Genomic DNA, 17,655 nt, shown 5'->3' on the forward strand with positions numbered 1-17,655 from the left:
TTCTACCCGGCAAGATAAAAGCTGAAAAAAATATCATCGGAAGAAATTGAAATTCAAAATATCAAGGCATGAATCTAAATATTTGTAAGAAGTTTTAGAAAAATAAAGCTGGTATTAAGAAGTTTCCAATAATTGTACCTGAGATGATATGGAAGTGTTCATGATAGTAAGAAACGACGGTGGGTTCAGATCCTGTGAATTCTCGAATTGATCTTTTGAGATGGCCTTGATGTCATCTTTCAGAACTAAAGTCTCCACCATTTCCATGGCTTTTGCCAATTGACCTCTCAGTAAATAAGTGTAGAGGAGGGCATGAAGAATACAGGAAGAAGTGGTATTCGAGGAATAAGTTGCATCTGGAAGAAGAATAAAAGAGTATGATAGAACTGCGGTGCCAAAGACCAAAATGTGTTTGTATAAAGACGTGTGGGTGTGTGTGTATACAAATACAGAGACATAAGAATGTGTGTGTGTGTGTGTGTATATACATATACATATGTACGGATACAGAGGCGTGTGTGTGTGTTTGTGTAAAAAGATGGCTGCATGGTTGAGGAGTTTCATTCCCAATAATGTAATTTCAGGTTCAGTTCCATTGCATGGCACCCTGAATATATATATATATATATATATGTATATATATATATATATATATATATATATATATAAGCCTGATAGACTTGGCTATGTCAAGATGGATTTTTATGTATTCTTCCTCCCACTTGGATTTGAAATGTTGCCACAATTATAATATGTCTATTCTACTGTAATTTTCTGCATTTTCGTGCAGCTGAAGAATGCTCTACATATTGCATTTGATGTAATGCTCGCATTACTTAAATAAATGGAGTAGCATGAAACGTGCGTACTGCAACCATCTTTGAAATCCGTGTTGCTTATTTTGACTTTTTGATCACCTAGTTTTTGGAATGGTTTTTATATAATACCATACCATACTATATTCTGGTGCCTAAACATAAGTACCATATTCAATTTTTGAATCTAAATCTAAACCTTTTATATATATATATATATATATATATATATATATATACACACTGTAGCCCTGGGTTAACCAAAGTCTTGCGGGTGGATCTGGCAGATGGAAACTGAAAGAAGCCTATAGTGTGGGTGCAATGTGGTAGGATATATGATTACAGTCAAAGAGTTATACCCAGTGACTAGCATAGCAGTATGATTGTTGATTGCTACAAAGGTAAAGGAGATCCATCAAAGACAGGTAACCTTAGAAGAATCAAAGAATCCGGTTATGAAGATCATGGAGAAAGCCATAGCACAATTGATACATGACAGGAGACCTTGATGAGATGCAGTTTGGAAAAAGTGCCTTGGATGCAATCTTCCTAGTGAGGCAACTGCAGGAGAGATACTTGGCTAAGCATAAACCACTATTCCTGGCCTTCATTGACCTGGAGAAAGCATTTGACAAGGTACCACATACAGTATTCTGGTAGACACTTAGGAAACTAGGCGTTGATGTACCAGCTTGGCACAAAAATGCAGGAAGTGAAGTGAGAGTCAACAATGATTTCAGAGACAAATTAAGCATGAAGGTAGGAGTTCATCAAAGTTCAGTCCTCAGTCCTCTCCTGGTCATCCTAGACCTACAGGTCATCCAATATGCTAATGATCTGATTCTTATTTCTCAAAAATTTCAATTAGCTGAGCTTACGGAAATTAGCTCCCTTACTAACTTTTAGATTTTAAACACTTATATGTGCATTTGTCTCCAATTTGCAAGGATAGTCACACAAGTTTTTCAAGTTGCTGTACTACATTACTAAAAGGGCATTCATTATGTGGAATCCCCACCACCGAATGCTCATATTTACACCAGAATCTGCATTTTTCTAAGATTTTTACAGACTTTTGTATCATTCAATCTTGTGATTTTCAAAAGAAAAACAAAAAATACACACACACACACACACACTGACACACATACATAAAATCCCCCAAATGTTATAAAGCCTTACCTTTTAATTTAGCCAGCTGTTCTTTCCAAGCATCCTCAGCCAAAGTATGTCTCGATTCTAAACTATATCTCTCACCTAAGATTAAAATAAAAGAAAACAAGAATTTTTAGGCTAAAACTGCTAAAGAATTTAATTATTACTATTGAATATATATTATAATTATAGTATAGACTTTAGCATATTTAGGAACACACTATACAGTATAATTAGTATGCTGTACAATATGTATCATACTACATAGAATCTTGCAGAGTAAGAAATATGAGATTATATAATATTAAAGCTTTTCTTTCAGAGGCATTAACAACATAAATGAAGTGAAACAGCTTGAACTAGGACAGAAAACAGTCTTAGGTGTGGTTTCATCTAGAGTTTACTTAAAAACTGAAACCACTAAACAAAACACACACACATATATCATGATGATCATCATCAGTTAACATCTGTTTTCCATGCTGGTATGAAGTGAAGATACTCCTGAGTGGCTCAACATCAGGTTTTATCTGGAGCTAAACAAATAATTATGTAGATCTTCTCATGAGGCTTATTCAAAGCCATAAAGATTTAAACATGTTTATGAAGGATGCAGTGAAGAGTTTGTAATAAGACAGAACCAATAAATGGACCAGCACCTTATTGACTCTTCAAGCTGCAGCTCCTGGCAAAATAATAGACTCTAAAAATATATATATTGTATTCTTACAAACCTTATTGCTCGACTAAAATACTCCTCCTTTGACATCCATGTTGAAATGGGTTGTACAGGTTTGCAAAAATTATTACTCTTGTTATCTCCATCCTTAGCCAGAAGACTTTATTACTCTTCTCTGTAGAAGACTTTATTACTCTTCTCTGTTCTATATCTCTACATTTAAACTTATCTTTATACATACCTTTGCTAATATTACAAGGTCTTTCTTTGATGTCTTGTGTGCTGGACAAATTGGAGAAAAGAAGTGTGTTGAGACGCTGGAACAATTCCCTGAGTATTTCTGAGAACTCACTTTCCTGCTGGCGTGGTGACTTTTTTTGTCTTTGTTTGAAGTTCTCAGCTGCAACCATCTCAGCATGTTTCATTAACAACTTCCATGTTGGTAACAACCTTTACAAAAAAAAAAAAAAAATGCATCAGGAACAAATTCAAGCTTATCAGGTTTTGTTTCATGTTTCTCAAAACTGTTTCATATTGATTTTAGCAATGACAGGATTTACAGCTAATATGTTTTTATGGTTGCAACAATATCTTGCCTGTACAATTAATAAAACTAAAATAGAAGGAAAATATGACCATCAACTGCCCATGGATAACTTAGATGATTTAGATAAGGACTTATACTCCACAGTTCTAAATAAATTAAAAGTAAATATAGGCGCAGGAATGGCTATGTGGTAAGAAGCTTGCTTCACAACCACATGGTTCCAGATTCAGTCCCACTGCATGACACCTTGGGCCAACCAAAGCCTTGTGAGTGGATTTGGTCGACGGAAACTGAAAGAAGCCTGTTGTATATATATATATATATATATATATATATATCATCATCATCGTCGTTTAACGTCCGCTTTCCATGCTAGCATGGGTTGGACGATTTGACTGGGGACTGGTGGACCAGGAGTATATATATATATTTATGTGTGTGTCAGTGTTTCTCTACACCATCGCTTGACAACCAATGCTGGTGTGTTTACATCCCTGTCACTTAGTGGTTCAGCAAGAGAGACCGATAGAATAAGTACTAGGCTTACAATGTATAAGTCCTGGGGGTCGATTTGTTTGACTAAAGGCGGTGCTCCAGCATGGCCTGCAGTCAGATGACTAAAACAAGTAAAAGAACAAAAGGATCAAAGAACTTACTCTTGTAAAGAACTATTTTGGATTGTTTGCTCAACATTGGGTTTCTTTTTAGGAACTTTCTTTCTTGAATTCAAAGTCTTTAAGCTATTTCTTGATGGTTCATACCAACTATTATCTTCTGATTCTGTGTTTATTTCCAGAAAAGGATCTTCCCTTCCCCTGGCTTTTGATGGTGGATATTTTGAAGACCAGGTGTAAGTCTTGCTAAGAATTTGGTTAGTAAAGTTGAGTAAAGCTTCACATCCCAGAAGTGTTTTAATAGCAGGATCAGATTTGGAAAGGTTCTTGTTATTAAGTATAAGTTTAACGACTTTATGAACAAAACAAATGATGACATTGAGATGTCGTTGATATAAGAAATCAAAATGAAGAAGATGTAAAAATTCTCTAAACATTCGAATCAAATGAAAAAGAGATGATTTATCTGACATTTCATTCTTTAAAGACTTGGTTAATGATGACACCTCAAGAAAAAGCTGGAACACCTTGGAGGTATTCAGTAAGGTTGCTTTGGTAATTTTTGCTCTTGTGGGATCCCAGATACAACCTGATGTCACCTCAAGTTTCCAAGCTAAGAGCAGACTGAGATAAATATTTTTCAAAATTTCCGAGTGGGTTTTAGAAGTTTTTGGCTGTAATTTGCAGTTGTTGGTTAAAGGAACACCAAATGTAATGACTCCAGCATCTAAATTCCTAAGATGATCCTCTTGAACAATGCTTTGGTCACTATCTTCTGAATGTGTTCCATCTTCAAAGTGATAGGATCTGGGAGGTTGCAATAAAGCAAGGCTGCTAATGTTTTCCTTGAGAAAAATTCCATCAGCCGAGTTCTGTTCTGAATGGGTAAAATCAAGTTTGTATTCTTTACTTAGTATAGAAAGCTTCTGAGAGGACCAAGAGACGAGGTTTTGAACCAGAGACAAACAGTCCAAATTGTAAGGCAGTTCAAGAACAGTCACAAGAAAGCCATCACTACAAATAATAATTGGTAAATGTGGATGAGTGCTTATTGAGAACTTTTGAGGAGTGAGAATCTCATTTCGTTGATTTGCCCCGACTTTTGATATATTTTCATCTCTGTGAAAGAATAAAAAAAACAAAAAAACAATCTTATCAATGACTGAGAAACAAAAATTACAAAATCATTAAATAAAATATTTTTGATATTTTTACTTCAATAAAATAAAAGTTTATTTATCAATGTATAAAGTAATGTGATAAAAGTATTTAAAAAATACAATAAATAGAATCTAAGCAATTCATTATCTTTGTGATGATATCAGTTTTAGGTGAATACAACAATATTTCACCTGAAAAATGTGAAATGTCTTTTAAATCAAAGAAATTTTAAGGATCAGAACTTAGCTTCCTTGTCATGGTGTTAAATGGATGAGAAAAATTATCTCACAGAAAGGACATTGGTCAGTCACAAGTAGTAACATTCCCAGATCTGATATTATTGGCAACAAGGTGAACTCAGGTGCATAGAATTAAGTGTTCGTAAAGAAGCTGGAATAACTGCAAAACTTTTGAGCTGGAACTCAAATAGCTGACCAGTCTTTCCTGTTAAAACAATTTGTGGCTGATGTTGACTGGCACCTGTGCTGGTGGCATGTAAAAAGCACCATTCAAGTGTAGCCAATGCCAGTGCCACCTGGGTGGCACTGGCATTGGTCATCATTTGAGTGTGGCCAATACCAGTGCCACCTGACTGGCTCCCATGTTGGTGGCACATAAAAAGCACCCACTACACTCCCAGAGTGGTTGTAGAAACCTTCTCAGATCAGATTGGAGCCTGGTGCAGCCTCCTGGCTTGCCAGCCCTCAGTCAAACCATCCAACCCATGACAGCATGGAAAGCGGGCGTTAAACGATGACTGCAGAAAGGTGAATTGAAAAAAAAAAACTTGGTGGTCATCAGTTGTGTTTGTCAATGTGCACAATAGGAGATGAATGAAATTAGATCTGTGTCGGGGGGGGGGGGGGAGTGGGATGGGCACCTTGGTGGATGAGGATCTAACATAGAAGCAAAACAAACAAAAAAATATTTGGAGATGACAAAGTCAGACGTGAGAATGGTTCCATGATGATAGATGTTGAATAGTCCTAAGTAACAAATGGACAAACAGATTTGAAGAAGATGAAAATTATTAATGTGATCACCATCATCATCATCATGCTCTCCCCAACCTCACCCCCCAATGATGGCTAGGATGATGATGGATTGGAAAGACGGGGCTGTATTTTTTAAAATTTTATTTCATTTGCCAAGCTCTGCTAGTTTTATTCAGTTGACAGGAAGAGGTTTGTAAGGATTCTTGTGGTAATCTGAACAAAAAAAAAAAAAAGATTGCATTAATTACCTTACAATAATAACCGGATGAATTGGTAGGAAGAAGGCTGGTCCCATTTCTTGGGACAATCCATTGGTCTTCAAAAGTACAGGTTCACCAAGACGAGGAAGAATACAAACAGAGCCAGAGTTGAGTATACAGACGACAAACAAGTTATTGTACGTCCATTTCATAGAAGCGATCCAGTAATAACTGTCAAAACAAAAAAAGATAAAAATAACAACAACAATAACAATAATGGTTTCAAATTTTGCCACAAGGGCAGCAATTTTGGGGGAAGGGAGAAGTTACTGAGCAGTGATCCCTTATGTATCAATAGACCCCTGATTGTTTACTGACAACCACCTTTTACCCTGTGGGGGCAACTGGTATTTATCACTTATCTTGTCCTCAGTCAGCTCAATATTTGTTTTGTCCTCTTTTAAGTTCAATACCAAATCAAGCAAGTAGATAAAGATGAGGACCTCAATGTGGGGCATCTCTTCAAGGAGGGACTTCAGCCTTTTTTGTGCAATTATTTTCAATTTTTTTCTTTTTCTTTTTTTAATTATTCCTTTTGGTTGCCTTTAGTTAAGTTTAAAAACAGAGTGTCTTACCAGTTCCATTGCATGCGTTCAAAGCAAGCTTCTGGTCTGAAGGGTTTTCCTTACTTACCCCTCACTAGGCTTAGAGACCCTACAAAACAAAGGTCATAAGCACTGCCCTTCCTTCTCTCACTAAATCCTTAAACAGTTCTGCTAATAATGTTGTTTAGTTACCTGAAATGAGTTGATGAAGATTCATTCGTACCATTTCCTTTCATGTCTGTCACAACAGTTGTATTTGTAAAAGGAGACAAAAACATTATTTTGTTTTGGTTGGCAACAGTCTTGTTGATGGCAACGGCAAGTATTTGGCCATCCCTGGAGTAGGCAGCCACTGGTTTGTCATTCATCTTGTTCAGTGCAATGTCAGTTTGGTTGTAGCTAACAGACATCCAATCAAAGTTAAATGGATAGAAGCTGAAAGCAAGACCAGACATGAATTTAGATTACAACAACAACAACAACAACAATGCCGCTGCCGCCACCACTACCACCACCACAAACCATCAGTGATTTTAAAACTTATTTCCTCATGGAACCTTTTATAGGATTTCCAAAAATTAGTGGAAGCCCCTAATCCTACCTGCTTAATTTAACAAAACATTAAATGAAATAACAATTGTTTTAAAGAGAGAATTTATTTACGGAAAAGAAACAAGTAATCAGCATGACAATTAGTATGAAATCTAATTTGGAAAAAAATTCTTTTTGAAATTCTTTTTCTCCTGGAGCTCCAGAATTTTCTTTGGAATTCATTTTAGGAAACATTGTTTCACAGAATTGCTTGACCTGCTTGAAATATTAATCAAATTGGATTTTTTAAAAATGGTTTGCAAACAGGCTTTGTGAACTCTGACACTTATCCATGTGTTGACCATTTTTAGAAAACATTCTTCATAGGCTGTTTCTGACAAATCAACTCAGCTTCTTGACAGATGGGACAGGGTTCCAAGAGAAACCCCTTATGGTACAAGGCTTTGAAGCAGAGGCCAAACAGAAAAATCAACAACAGAAGATAAGAGGGGAGCATGATTAAAACCATGATGGAACATAAAAATGGAATATTTCAGACCCAGTTTCAAACTCAGTTTGGACCGGCAGTATCTGTTCATACAACCTGTGATCTGGGTTCAAATCACATTGAGGTCAGCTCTACTTTTCATCCTTCCAGAATTGATAAAAAAAAAATACAAATCAAGAGCAGTGGACTGACAGAATTGTCAGACAAAATGTCTCGGGACTTTTGTTCTGGTTCATTGCATTCTGGGTTTGTCCGAGACAACATTGGTATTGGGCTGTATCAGCTCTCGCCTTTCCCTTGAGCAATACTAGTGAGGGGTGGAGAGGGAAGACTTGCTGCATGGACAACTATCAGTTTCCATTAAAAAAAAAAAATGTTTAGTCCAAGTCAACCACCTTGAAGAGGAACTTTCAAGGTGGTCGACTTGGAAAATTGCTATCCAGATCAACCTTGTTGACCCAACTAATGGAGGCCTTAAAATTCATTTGGGATAAACACTTGCACCCTAACAATGCTGGTTGTATTCTGTCTTCGAATGCACAAATTGATGTCTCATCAGGTGGTGAAGCAGCTCTGAAGAGGCTTTAGCCCCTTCCACTGTGATACAAGAGTTGCCCCAGGACACCCACCAATATAAGCAATACCAGAACTGCTTGGAGTCACCTACTGATGTACTTAACACTAGAGCTGCCTGGGGTCGCCCACCGATGTAGATGACAAAACTCCAGCATAACAATCTTGAGCTGTTATGCAAGAGTCTTGTTGCCTACATTAAGAAAAAAAAATGTCAAGTTAGAAGGAGAAAAGCAAGATGAGTTAAAGACTGGTTGATATTATTTGTGAATCTAAATACATTAAAAATTAAATTGAAAAAAAAAAAAAAAACCCCAAAGATTATTTAAAAACTGTGTCTTACCTTGATGTCGGAGGTAAAGCAGCAGATAAGAAGTTCAGGTAGAGTGTAATGATGGTGAAAGCTTGTTTGTCAGACAACAAGAAGGAACAATTGCAACAGCAGCCAACAACCTGCAACATATAATTTATAGGAAAGTGAGGGCTAATACGTTTCATGTGGTAAGCCATCATCATTATTTGATGTCTGTTTTCCATGTTGGCATGGATTGGATGGTTTGACAGGGTCCAGTGAGCCACAGAGCTATGGTTGAGCTCAGCTTTGACATGATTTCCATGGTTGGATGCCATTCTTAATGCCAACCATTTCACAGTGTATAGCAAGTGTTTTGCTTCTTTTTCCTTTTTGTGCAAGTGATGTTGCTGAGTAACTTGCCAATAATTAAAATTACGCATTTAGTAACGAAGAAAAGGAAAAATAATTATCTGTGTGACTATTTTTGGTCAAAAAAAAAAAAAACAAGAAAACCACAGAATTTAAATTAAGATTCCTAAAATATAAAGAAGGCTTGCACTTTCAATTGTAGTAGTTCTATGATTGGCAAGAATGCATTGCCAATGATGAAACTGCATTTCTTCAAACCCAAAGTCAAACTACAAATAACCCTCATGCAAAATGGAGACAGAGATACTTACCACATTGCTATAAAAGATGGCTGTTATTACAGATTGATTAGCCATTCTAAAAATATCTTGAACGTTTTCAGAAATATCAACTGGATACCAGCAACCAGCATTTTGTTCCTTGATTGAAACTGAAGAGACTGATGACCAAAGCCAAATATAGACACTGCCATCACTGGCAGCAACCAATATCTTCGTGGCATCATCAGATAGGTAAATGCTGTAAGAATCTAAAGAGGAAACAAAATTAGGCATGGCACAACAAAAAGAAAAGAAATAACAACAATTAGATTTTCTAATTGAACTCTATCATTTAAGCTTAATTAAAATATAGTTTGTTTTTAAAATAAGAAAGTTAATTATGCTTAAATCCAAATTTTGCCTCATATTTTTTAATGATATTTCACCTCACAACTTTTTTGATGCAAATTTTTGCTGCATGGGACAAAAACTATGAAATTCATGCTTTCTTCTATCATTTAAGCCAAGATAAATATATATTTCGCTTTTAAAATAAAAAAGTTATTTAAATCTAAACTTGATTGGTGTTTGTTACTTACTCTCCCATAACGTTGCTACAAATTTTGATGTAAACCTTTTTCTACTGGACCAAATCTCAATTTTTTAATGCCAAAATGTAGCTAGGGACCAGTCCTCTTCAAAAATGTTAATGGTTAAGAACTGAATTAGCAACAAACTCCCAAAGACGCTCAGTGTTAGTAAATTGTGGCCTTAAGAATATTATTCAACTACTACTGTAGTTGAATGATATATAACATGCCAGTATGGACAATGGATGTTAAATGATGATACACACACACACATATATATATAAGCATGGCTGTATGGATAGTGAGTTCACTTTGTTATTATCTGGTCCCAAGTTCTGTATTACTGGATGGATGAATAGATAGATCAGACCAGATTAGACAGATATATTGTGTGTATGTGTGATTGTTCTAATAAACAATTTGCTACACATTTACAATTAAGTTAGAAAGATTACATGAAAGGTAAAAATGTCCATTTTGCTTCCATACCTTGGTTTGTTCCCCAATTTGAAATATACTGAGGAAGCCCTTCAATCATCCACACTTTGTTGCCATCTTTTTTCCAAAGAAATACTGACCCATTCTGGAGCAAACCAGCTAAGTACAATCCTGAAGAGTAAAAAAAGAATTTTACACACACACACATTATATATATATATATATATATATATATATATATATATAAGAATAGAATCAGGAGGTATGAGAAGTTAATACAGATTTATTATCTCCATGTGATTACAGCTGTTTCAGAACCTTCTCCATACTATATATTTTAACATTCAAAATTATATACATTTTACATTAATCTGTATATTTAGCATTCTATACTTATTCTTTACTCCTTGTGGAAACATTTACTACTTGGAAAGCCTAGATTTTAGGTTGCATGAACAAGTAATACTACATTATAATTCAATTACTCTATGAGCTGACAACCAGTCTCTTGCTGGAATGCTTACTGTGAATTCTGTTTGATACTCTGAATCCAATTTTCTATTTCATATGTTTTATGTATATTATATAAAAAAGACTATAACTTGAATTCTGGTTATATGTATTTTCCTTGTTTTTTTAGAGCAAATTATGTAATTTTATGGTAAAATACTTCAAGTTTTTGACATAAGTTCTTGAACATTTAAAAATTTCAAAGGAATCTGGCCCCTAGAAACCAGGAAAACAAAAGAATTTTGTTCATTATTTTACCAATATGTAAGGAATATTTTCTGCCAATTCTGAATGACATGGAAATGAAAAGACTGCATGAACAGTACTTCACAGACAACACTCAGTCACAAAGATATCATGGACTGAAATATTTGCAAAAGATTTGAACCCATGATATCCAATATTGTTTCAGTGTGTCTGGATCAGTCTCAGATCATCTGGGGATTTTATCAGCAACAGTCCAGTGTCTTACCCAGAGTGAGAGACTTATTTCTCATCTCCTTCACACCATGACATCAGCTTTAATGCTGTGTGAATGTCAAGCTTTGAATTCAAAGCAGTGAAGATCCAACCAGGACTATATTAATCCAAACCAATGAAATAAACTTCTTTTGTCAAATGTCTTCCCAATGGACATTTCAAAATATGATCAAGCTATCTTTTCTTGGAGATTATTTCAACAAAACAAAAGAAATTTCTTTAAATGATAAATATATCAAGTGAACTTTTACCATTGTTTGAGCAATTTACAGAAATGCTGTCAGCCACAAGGGGTGATACTTTAGGAATAGTTTTCTTTGTCTTCCCATCTGGAAGGTACAGCAGACTTATTCGTTTTGGATCCAAAAGAATGAGGCTTTCTTCTTCCTGAAGCAGGAGAATAAAAGGAAAAAAAAACCCATTAATTATTTCTAAATTCTAAAATAATCATATCTTTGAGGAAGCCATGTATCCAGCTCTTCAACACAACACCTGCTTCTGTCTCTGTCAAACTCTCATATCCCTTAATATTATGCTTCATTCTGTTGAGGGGTTTTGTCTTGTAGGAATTTGGTCACTTCACCAGTTCTGGTACTACACACACACACACACAGACAAAAAAAAAAAAGAAAAAAAAAGAGCACTCAGTACACTCTGGGAAATAGTTGGCGTTAGGAGGAAAGTGGTAATAACCACGCCAAGGCAGACATTGAAACTTGGTGCAGCCATCTGGCTCCTCCGTTCATGTCAAACCATCCAGACCCATGTTAGCATGCGTAAAGAGACATCAAATGATGATTTAGACTGATTTTGTAAAAAAAATTAACCTTTTTTAACAGGTAAAAAAAAAAAAAAAAAAAAATTTGTTTTCCATTTATGAGAATTTGTGCAGAATAAGATGACAGTTCAAATTATAAAAATTACAATGCAATTTTTTAAAATTAAAGATTTAATGTCAATTTCAGCATACAGATATTAGATTCTACACATTTCCATGAAATTCTACCAGAAATATACACATAAGTACCTTTCCTAATGACTAAAACTTGACCTGATTGTAGGCTAGAATCATTATTATTTTAAGGTCTGATTTTCTTATTGGAACCGGTGCCCATTACAGCATTTCCTCATTCCTCTCCATCTTGGATAATCTCTTTCATTCAATCTCAACAGAACAGAACTTCTCTTCTGCCAAAGGAACTATTCACTATCAGAACATGGCATCTCCCCCCCCCCCCCAGTACTGTTGTCTCTCCTCCTAAATACAAACTGGCAGTAAAGTAAATCTAATGCTTTACCTTTCCAATCCAAAGAATCTGTGACCATGGTTTCTTTCTTTTAATGTTTGTAGAAGCAATAACATTCAAATGAAGAGTTAGGTCTTCTACCATATTGACTTTGGCTTTTAAATAGATATTTCACATTTTACTACTGGCTTCCTACCTGTTAAAATAAAGAAAATATAATTGTCATATCATATATATATATATATAATTTCATACAAGGTTTCCTGAGCATAAATGTGTAAGAAAAGGGAAGTTTCAAATGAATGAAACCCCAGTGCATAACTCATTACATGTTTTATTAGGGATGCAAAATTAATGATGATGATGATGTGTGGGTCTGTACATGTTTAGTGTTTTGAATAAATACAGTTCTTTTGAATGTCTGTGAAGGTGCATGGCTCTGTGGTTGGAGCGCCGAGCTTACGACCGTGAGGTTGGGAGTTCGATTCCTGGACCAGGCTGCATGTTGTGTTCTTGAGCAAGACATTTTATTTCACGTTGCTCCATTTCACTCATCTGTAGAAACATTTATAAGAAGGTGGTTTTCAAAAGATATTTTACGTAAGACTTTGCTTGCTGTGTGTTATATGAAATTGCTATTGTAACATGAGTGACCTCACCACACCAAATAATTGTAAAGTGAGCTGGACGAAGTAGCTTCTGCTTAGTGGTTTGACACACTAGCTAAATTGCTATGGAATAACAGCTGGTTATTTTAAAGAGAGAATATATTGGCAAATGTAGTTCTAGAAGAGCTATTTCGGAAAATGAGAGGGGACGGTCACGGTTGCACAAACTTGGATCGTAGGTCTGTTCGCTCAGGGCTGAAACCGGTACTAAACAACTCTAACAATTGTTAAACAGGCACTGGAATTTGGTACATCTCAGCACTGTAAAGTTTGGGAATGTTGTACGAAAAAAGTGTTTCATTAAGTTACAAACCTTCTTCGAGTCTGAACATGGAACTGAACAATGGACGCCAACAAGTTAACTTGCGGTAGTTACACAGCACAAAAACCTAAGGGGCTTCTCCCAAAATATGTGAGCGTTTGTGTGTGTGTATATATGTATATGTGTGTGTGGGCGTATGTATGTTGGGCGTGCGTGTCAGCACTTCGAAAGTTTTCTGGGTAAAAACAAATTTATAGCTTTTTAAGTATGAAATAATTTCAGAGATTGAAGTGTAGCAACCGAAAAGAGAACTTCTAATTTTGTTTCAATAAATTATAATTTTCCTTTAAAATCTATTAAATAAAATAAACAAAGTGTATATTTAAGCCATAGCATATATATACATATACATATATATATATATATATATATATATGTATTCATATATACACACATTGAGACTTGGAGTGATGGTTCTTAGCAACAGAAATACAAAACTGTAATACAATGTAGAAAAATGTGGACTTAATGATTTACGAGGCGTTCAAAGAACCTATATACTATAAGAATAAAGAGAAAGTTACAAAAGTAAGCCTAACAAGTTAATACTATTGAATCAATAATATCTACGGTCGTTTCAAACAAAAGAAACAAAATATAGTGGATGTGATAAAAAGTGTGTAGTTACTTGCCAACCGAAAGTAAACAATGTCTGGTCTCCATATTTAAAACTCTACAGGTTCTCCCGTCATGCATCCGAAATAAGAGTTATTTCCCCTTTCGGTCTCTTGGTTAAAGTGCGCGACCGACTTTGAAATTCTTTCCGTTCTTTGACTGTTTCCTTTGTGTTACGGTTGCCCGGTAGAGGCGCAATGGCAGCGGTCACAGGATCGCGGTTTCGATTCCCAGACCGGGCGTTGTGAGTGTTTATTGAGCGAAAACACCTAAAGCTCCACGAGGCTCCAGCAGGCGAACCCTGCTGTACTCTTCCACCACAACTTTCTTCCTGTTTCTGTTGTACCTGTATTTTCAAAGGGTCAGCCTTGTCACACTGAATATCCCCGAGAACTACGTTAAGGGTACACGTGTCTGTGGAGTGCTCAGCCACTTGCACGTTAATTTCACGAGCAGGCTGTTCCGTTGATCGGATCAACTGGAACCCTTGACGTCGTAAGCGACGGAGTGCCAACAACGGTTGCCCGGCGATCTTCGTAAACATGTTATTATCAGACAATAAAACTGAAAAAAAAAAAAAAAAACTAAGGGGAAAATGTCTACATCCCTATAGCGTCTTTGTTTTCAATCATTAGACCGCAGCAATACTTCAGCATCAACTTGAAGAATTTTTGGCGAACTTAGTCTATCGGTCTGTTTTAACGAACCACTACGTCACGGACACGTAAACACACGCCTACGAAATCCACTCACGGGGGATTGAACGCGGAACCATGTGGTTGGGGAGCAGACTTCTTACCACTGAGCCACACTTGCGTCTGGAATTAATCTTCACGAAAATTTGTGCTTTTTAATGCTCTTTTCTACAAATACTTTTTAAATGGTGAAGATTACGATAGTGACCTTGCACACATACATACTGACACAATTTTTTCAAAATTTCTTCATTTTGTGTGTGTGTGAATGTGATGTGTAATGCAAGTGTTGAGAAATTAAGTACCAGTTGCGTACTGGGGTCAATCGAATTGACTACACCCACCAAAACTTCGGGCTTTGTGCCTAGAGTAGAAAAGAATAGGTTGTAACATTATTTTCCCAGGGAACCCATTTTTGCTCTTGCATTCCAACGGAGGTAGGGAGGGATGAAGTATGTGCTAATTTTGCTCACTGATGATAACAATAGCTGAGAAGGGATGAGATGTGATGGGTATAGGGGCAGGGCCTAGCACGTATAGGCATAAACAAAATATTCTTTGGACTTCATTTTCGTGACAGATGGATTTTTCCTGAGCACAGTGAATTGGCAATCATCTTTGCCCTTTATCATCTCCTCTGTGAGGCACAGCATTTTTAGATCAGCCTTTACTACCTTGTCCTATTGTCTTCCTGGGTTTCCCTCTTTCATAAGTTTCATCCACTTCTAGTGATTGGTACTTCTTTATACAACTGTCCTTATCACATTACATCTGATTCCTCTTACGCATAATTTTCTTTCAACACATTTGTACTTTATTTGTTCTACTCTAACATTGCACATCCAATGGAGTAAACTAACTTCATTGGTCCTCTGCATTCATGGCCCATATCTCACAGCCATGTAGCATTGCTGTTTGTACTCAAGCATCATACAATCTGCTTTTCACTCTAAGAGAGACCTTTTGTTGCCAAGAGGTAATAGTCCTCCAAACTTTCTCCATCATATTCTTATTCTAGCAACTATACTTTCAGTATATCCCCCTCCACTGCAAATTAGGTCACCTAGATAACAGAAATTATTTGTGTGTCCTACTACAAACTGTGATGGCTTCAACCATACAAAGCTTATATAATTTACAACTGAAACAAAAAAAATGAAGGCCAAGACACAGTCAGTACTCACATGACATACAATTATTATTGTCCTCACAACAAAGAAATTTTAGCAATATAAATGTGATTTTATAATGAAATAACTGAACCTGTTTGAGTAACAAAAGACCGAATTCATTTCACTTGTCGATGAAACACCTTTTATTCAGCAAAGTTGAGACATTTGTGTCAATGCAGGGGTTGTAGTAGTAGTATTGATGTACACTAGTGGTAGTGGTTATGTCAGGGACAGGTTTCACTAGAACACTACTCCTACAATGAACGTGACCAAATTTGCCGAGTTGAAAATATTAATTCTCTCTACTTAATGGTTAAGATGTTGCGTTCATCATCACAAAATGGTTTTGATTCCCAGACTGAGTGGAGCATTGTGTTGTTGAACAAAACCCATCATTTAAACATTGTTCCAGTTCACTCGACTGTGACCCATTCAGAAGGGTAAATGTCACTTCTATGCCATGGCAACTGGCCCAGTCAGTCTTGGACTCATGATAGAACTTACTGCTCTCTTAGTACTGTGTCCACACTATATACTGCTGACTATTCAACATGCATCTGAATGTGGCCGATGCCAGTGCCTCTTGACTGGCTCCCGTGCCAATGGCATGTAAAAAGCACCATACAAGTGTGGTCCATGCCAATGCCTCCCGACTGGCACGTAAAAAGCAGCATTTGAGCATGGTTAATGCCAGTGCCCTCAGACTGGTCCCATAAAAAGCACTCACTACACTCTTAGGGTGGTTGGCATTAGCTGCAGAAACATTGCCAGATCAGATTGGAGCCTGGTGCAGCCTCCTGACTTATCAAACTGTCCATCCCATGATGATTAGCTGATTATGAAGTGTATTCTATTGTGATGCCGATTAAGTGACATCCTATAATTTAATAAGCAGGAGAGAAAGAAGGGTCATCATCTTGTACGAAACAAGAAAATAAGGAAACCATTGTGTGTGTGTGTTAGTCTCCTTGTCTTGGCATCATGTGATGGTTGTTTAGATGTGCTGCAGCAGAACCATCTAAATAACAGCTCCACTCAGAAGGTTGAAAGAGAAGATATTGCTTTGTGAAGAAAGAACACCGTGTATTGAACATCTGAGAACCAAGTTGTATTTCTTTTTTTTTTTTTTTTTACACCTTTTACTCAAGGTCTCAGATATGTACAAGTAGAATAAGTTATACAAAACATTTACAAGTGAAGACCATATTCATCTTTTGTGGAATCCAAGACATAGTGGCTGAATGTCTACTTGCTGTTGCTTGTCTCATCTCTCCAAAGTGAGATTAAGAGCTGAGGCAGTCATGTCTTGCTCCTGTCAGCCGCAGTGAGAAAGACAGAGAGGTAAGTCCTAGAATTCCAAAGTTACAAGCTACTCCACCTAGCCATTCTGAATTATTTCTCTTAGCTGTGTGTATATATATTGGGTTGACAAGTAAATTTTGTTTTTTAGTGAAATAAATCATTTTTTTTCCTACAAAGAATGAACTTTAATCAATTATATATTTTCCATTTTGTCCGATGACCTACCAACTTCATGATCCCACACTCATCATAGAACTTCCGGTTTCATGTCATCATTATTGAACGTTTTACTATTCAAAGAATTTTGCA

General features: G+C 36.2%; 1 protein-coding gene across 4 annotated transcripts in view; it reads right to left on the reverse strand.

Annotated features, from left to right (window-relative positions):
• The window catches only part of LOC106868169 (uncharacterized), a 57,349-nt gene extending 42,654 nt beyond the window's left edge, over positions 1-14,695 (reverse strand). The window contains exons 1-12 of one of the 4 annotated variants that reach the window (XM_052970292.2): positions 14,191-14,695; positions 12,624-12,768; positions 11,577-11,712; positions 10,387-10,506; positions 9,359-9,576; positions 8,727-8,836; positions 6,964-7,206; positions 6,215-6,397; positions 3,853-4,929; positions 2,891-3,099; positions 1,998-2,072; positions 139-356 (exon numbers count right to left, since the gene is read on the reverse strand). In XM_052970292.2, coding sequence (XP_052826252.2) covers positions 139-356; positions 1,998-2,072; positions 2,891-3,099; positions 3,853-4,929; positions 6,215-6,397; positions 6,964-7,206; positions 8,727-8,836; positions 9,359-9,576; positions 10,387-10,506; positions 11,577-11,712; positions 12,624-12,716 — 2,682 coding nt within the window. In that variant the 5' untranslated portion in view covers positions 12,717-12,768; positions 14,191-14,695. Of the gene's footprint in view, positions 1-138; positions 357-1,997; positions 2,073-2,890; positions 3,100-3,852; positions 4,930-6,214; positions 6,398-6,963; positions 7,207-8,726; positions 8,837-9,358; positions 9,577-10,386; positions 10,507-11,576; positions 11,713-12,623; positions 12,769-13,553; positions 13,678-14,190 lie in introns of those variants that run through there. The other 3 variants (XM_052970294.2, XM_089356866.1, XM_089356867.1) reach the window with 3 other exon arrangements.
• Between the last annotated feature and the right edge of the window lie 2,960 nt (positions 14,696-17,655).

Source organism: Octopus bimaculoides, chromosome 8, assembly GCF_046866305.1.
Source record: "Octopus bimaculoides isolate indiv1 chromosome 8, ASM4686630v1, whole genome shotgun sequence".
Lineage (NCBI taxonomy): Eukaryota > Metazoa > Mollusca > Cephalopoda > Octopoda > Octopodidae > Octopus > Octopus bimaculoides.